Source organism: Salvelinus sp. IW2-2015, unplaced genomic scaffold (assembly GCF_002910315.2).
Source record: "Salvelinus sp. IW2-2015 unplaced genomic scaffold, ASM291031v2 Un_scaffold2395, whole genome shotgun sequence".
Taxonomy (NCBI): Eukaryota; Metazoa; Chordata; class Actinopteri; order Salmoniformes; family Salmonidae; genus Salvelinus; species Salvelinus sp. IW2-2015.
This window is the reverse complement of record NW_019943717.1, coordinates 151286-156276: the sequence shown is the minus strand read 5'-3', so window position 1 is coordinate 156276 and position 4991 is coordinate 151286. Positions and strand designations below refer to the sequence as shown.

The window sequence follows — 4991 nt, the reverse complement described above, 5'->3', positions numbered from 1 at the left end:
TGTCTGTCCTGGTCTGTCTGTCTCTCTCTCTTCTCTCATGTGGATTACACAACACAGCCTGTGTGTGAAGTTGGAGCATAGAGGAGGACTCTCCATCTGACTGATATATGAAACATTCCAGCCTGACTGACAGGCCACAGACTTGTTCATCAGCTACAACACCACACACACACCCACGCACAACGCAACACGCACCACCATAACATAACACACACACACACACCGCGCAACGCACACGCCTTCTGTCTCTCTCAGCCCCTACCAGACACAATTCAGTTCTCCCAATCAAATTTATTAAAAACAATTATTGAATCCATTAACAATTGAATCTACGCTAGTAATGACTAATGGTAAACACTTACGGTAAGCTCAAAACACACGTAATGATGTTTCATTTAGTTGATCCCTCTAAATGTGATTGAATGTCTGCTCACAGCTATTGGAAGTCAGGTTAATGACCGTGTTCAAAGTCTTCTGTAGAAATGGTTTCCAGTCCAGTAATCATTTATGTAATGAGAGCACACAGCCCAGCTTACGTGCTTAAAGTACTGCACCGAACTAACTACAGATCATGAAAGATACCACAGGCCCAGAGACAGAGCTAGCAATGTGCACCTTAGCTACTAAACACCAAGTAGAGACAGAGAGAGATAGAAGAGAAGAGAGAGAGAGACAGAGAGAGAGACCACAGAGGAGAGAGACAGAGAGCCAAGAGAGAGAAGAGAGAAGAGAGAGGCAGAAGACAGAGAAGAGAGACACAGAGAGAGAGACAAGAAGAAAGAGAGAGAGAGAGAGAGGAGAGAGACAGGAAGAAAGAGAGAGAGAGAGGTTATGAGAGCAGAGAGAGAGGGGAGAGAGAGGAGAGAGAGAGAGAGAGAGGAGAGAGGGGGGGGGGGGAAAGAGAGACAGAGAGAGAGAGAGAAATAGACAGAGAGAGGTACATAGACAGAGAGAAAGCGAGAGAGAGAGCAAATTAGGGGCGATACCCGCATAATGATCAAAATCAGAAAAGAGCTGTTAAATTCTACCCCACCTAAAAGGAAGTGATTCCCAAACCTTCCATAATAAGCCATCACCTACAGAGAGATGAACCTGGAGGACTCGTCCCTAAGCAAGCTGGTCTGGGGCTCTGTTCACTAAACACAATCAACCACACAGAGCCCAGGACAGCAACACAATTAGAACAACCAAATCATGAGAAAACAAAGAGATAATTATTCTAATGTGTCAAGTAATTAACAATAAAACAGAACTTATTTCACCTTTATTTAACCAGGTAGGCTAGTTGAGAACAAGTTCTCATTTACAACTGCGACCTGGCCAAGATAAAGCAAAGCAGTGCGACACAAACAACAACACAGAGTTACACATGGAATAAACAAGAGTACTGTCAATAACACAAAAGGAAAAAAAGAACGTCTATATACAGTGTGTGCAAATGGCATGAGGAGGTAAGGCAATAAATAGGCCATAGTAGCGACGTAATTACAATTTAGCAGATTAACACTGGAATGATAGATGAGCAGATGATGATGAGCAGATGATGGTGTGTAAGTAGTGATACTGGTGTGCAAAAGAGCAGCAAAGTAAATAAAAACAATAAAGGGATGAGGTAGGTAGATTGGGTGGGCTATTTACAGATGGACTACGTGCAGCTGCAGCAATCGGTTAGCTGCCTTGATAGCTGATGTTTAAAGTTAGTGAGGGAAATGTAAGTCTCCAGCTTCAGCGATTTTTGCAATTCATTCCAGTCACTGGCAGCAGAGAACTGGAAGGAAAGGCGGCCAAAGGAGGTGTTGGCTTTGGGGATGACCAGTGAGATATACGAGGCGACTGTAGTGACTGCTGGACGCCTGTAGTGACTAGCATTATGGGATGTGGCACCTCCGTCACCACCAACAACAAGGGGAGGAGACTGACGACAGGTGAGACAGACTGGGGACAAGTGATGGTTCTGATTGTCTTCCCCCAGGACTCATGTAGCCTGGTCCCAGATCTGTTAAGGTTGGCACAGCAGAAAACTGTAGTTGGCAAGACAATACAAACAGATCTGGGACCAGGCTACATCTCGTAGATTGTGAATCCAGTGAATATACATATCTGGGACCAGGCTACATCTCGTAGATTGTGAATCCAGTGAATATACATATCGGGGACCAGGCTACATCTCGTAGATTGTGAATCCAGTGAATACACAGATCTGGGACCAGGCTACATCTCGTAGATTGTGAATCCAGTGAATATACAGTTTGATCATAGAGCACCTTTTGACATCTTTGAGAATTCAGTATGTTTATCAGCCGGCAGCTGATGAATTAGAAATGGTGTAGTTTTCCCTCCTACTGTAGTTGGATGTTTTCAAGATGTTGGTCAAATGTTCTGCTTTTCTTTGCCTTATTTCTTTACTTCTTCTTTTAGCTGACAAACTTGTTTAAATGAATTTACTCTGAAGTGATTTTCTACTTCTGATTCTCTTTCCTCCCTGGTGTGTTGTTAATTCTGCCTCTCTCCCTCTGAACTGGTTCACTATACATTATTTTATTTAATCACTCCTCACTACAGACGAGATGGCCAAGAACACTCCCAGCCCTGCACTGGGTAAGAGGCCTCCTCTCATGTCACCCTATTGCGGAGTACTATTGGTCAACCTTACTGTATCATTGTGTCCTATTGGTCAAGGCCCATGGTCATCCTGTGTGTCTCTCTTTCTCTTTGCCTCTATCTTTGTGTTTTCTGACTCCCTCATGGCTTCATTAGTTTTCAGTACTGCTAACTACTGCAGGGGCTGTTATTAAACAGCAACGTTATTAAACTGTTATTTTATTCAGTACCGCTAACTACCTGCAGGGGGCTGTTATTAAACAGAAACGTTATAAACTGTTATTTTATTCAGTACCGCTAACTACCTGCAGGGGGCTGTTATTAAACAGCAACCTTTATTAACTGTTATTGTATTCAGTACCGCTAACTACCTGCAGGGGGCTGTTATTAAACAGCAACCTTTATTAAACTGTTATTGTATTCAGTACCGCTAACTACCTGCAGGGGGCTGTTATTAAACAGCAACCTTTATTAAACTGTTATTTTATTCAGTACCGCTAACTACCTGCAGGGGGCTGTTATTAAACAGCAACCTTTATTAAACTGTTATTGTATTCAGTACCGCTAACTACCTGCAGGGGGCTGTTATTAAACAGCAACCTTTATTAAACTGTTATTTTATTCAGTCGCTAACTACTGCAGGGGGCTGTTATTAAACAGCAACCTTTATTAAACTGTTATTGTATTCAGTACCGCTAACTACCTGCAGGGGGCTGTTATTAAACAGCAACCTTTATTAACTGTTATTTATTCCGCCTTCCATCTCCTCCTCTCAGCTATGAAGGCAGCCATCCTGATCCAGCGCTGGTACAGACGTTACATAGCCAGGTTAGAGATGAGACAGCGATACACCTGGAACATCTTCCAGTCTATAGAGTTTGCTGGGGAGCAGGACCAGCTACAGGTAATGGAGACGGAACCCAGGTGGCTCACCTCGTCTGAGACCTGAAGAGGCCTCGGCTTTAGCCAGCAGGCCAACACAGTCTGTTAGTCTTGGCCATATGGAATACAACTGACTGTGTTTGAATCTCCCTCAGCTCTCCAGTTTCTTCAGTTTCATGCTGGACAACTTCACTCAACCAATGGGAATGGTCCAGGTAACTAACATTTTCTTATGTTTTCAGGGAAATTGTTGTACTGTCAGTTCCTAGCACAAAAAAAATGGAATAACCCATAATTATTTATAGACTGAACAAAAAACGTCCCGATCCATAATAGCCTATGCCTAAAACATATTATGGTGAAGATGTTGCTTAGCAACAGCGTCCGCATGCTATTCTGTTTTCCTCTGCTGTAGTAATGTGGGATATTGTGTTCTTTGTGACTGCTGCTGCCACAGCTGGGCCTGCCTGTACACGTACAGACCAACACCTTCTGCAGATAATTAGCCAGCCAGGCTCTTTAGTGTTCAAGACAACAGGAGACGATGCTCAGACCATCTTGCCTATTTTTACAATATATAAGTTGTGCTTTTAATGACAGTAGATACAGTGTAGGTGATCTCTGTGGGTTTTGATCAGAGTAAATATGATAAACTGACTGGTTGTTTAGAGATGTGTTCTGAAGACAGAAGCGACCACTCCACAGATAGTGTCTGAGAGAGGTGTGGCTGCTGTCCTCTTCAATAACAACATCTGATTATGATGTCCTGCCTGTTTGTCTCCACAAAGGAGTGTCTGTGGCTGGACATTAACCTACTGTAGCAGGCTATTCCAGAGGTGGAAACAGAGATGCCCTGAACATGTACAAATGTGTTTGACATCCTGTTTTAGTGTGTTAATAAAGTTCTATTTTATTTGATTCTATTCAGTTTGATTCTACTCTATTTAGAGGTGTAAATCCGTAACCGACCTAAGATCCAGGTTCCCAGAAACCCCGGTTGGAAGATTCCAGAATAAGGAGGCAGGAATACATTAACCTGTGTGTTCTATTCTATTAACCCCCTGTGTGTTTATTCATTAACCCCCCTGTGGGTTCTATTCTATTAACCCCCCTGTGGGTTCTATTCTATTAACCCCTGTGGTTCTATTCTATTAACCCCCCTGTGGGTTCCATCCTCCAGTGTTGATTCTATTCTATTAAACCTGCGTGTTCCATCCTCCAGTTTAATTATATTCTATTAAACCTGCGCGTTCCATCCTCCAGTTTAATTCTATTCTATTAAACCTGCGCGTTCCATCCTCCAGTTTAATTCTATTCTATTAAACCTGCGCGTTCATCCTCCAGTTTGATTCTATTCTATTAAACCTGCGCGTTCCATCCTCCAGTTTGATTCTATTCTATTAAACCTGCGCGTTCCATCCTCCAGTTTGATTCTATTCTATTAACCTGCGTGTTCCATCCTCCAGTTTGATTCTATTCTATTAAACCTGTGTGTTCCATCCATCTCT

General features: G+C 42.8%; 1 protein-coding gene across 1 annotated transcript; it reads left to right on the top strand.

Annotated features, from left to right (window-relative positions):
- The first annotated feature begins 1327 nt into the window (after positions 1-1327).
- On the top strand, positions 1328-3985 carry LOC112073856 (serine/threonine-protein phosphatase with EF-hands 2-like). Its single transcript, XM_024141095.2, has 5 exons — positions 1328-1925; positions 2563-2598; positions 3378-3505; positions 3639-3698; positions 3941-3985. The coding sequence occupies exons 1-5, from the start codon at positions 1871-1873 to the stop codon at positions 3983-3985; spliced, it is 324 nt and encodes a 107-aa protein (XP_023996863.1). The 5' UTR covers positions 1328-1870.
- The last annotated feature ends 1006 nt before the right edge of the window (positions 3986-4991 follow it).

What these genes read in the sequence shown, in the direction of transcription:
- LOC112073856 (XM_024141095.2), top strand. Translation starts at nt 1,871, where the DNA reads ATGGGATGTGGCACCTCCGTCACCACCAACAACAAGGGGAGGAGACTG. An exon ending in CACTCCCAGCCCTGCACTGG is followed by an intron (nt 2,599 to 3,377) that starts GTAAGAGGCCTC and finishes TCCTCCTCTCAG; the next exon opens with CTATGAAGGCAGCCATCCTG. An exon ending in GGGAGCAGGACCAGCTACAG is followed by an intron (nt 3,506 to 3,638) that starts GTAATGGAGACG and finishes AATCTCCCTCAG; the next exon opens with CTCTCCAGTTTCTTCAGTTT.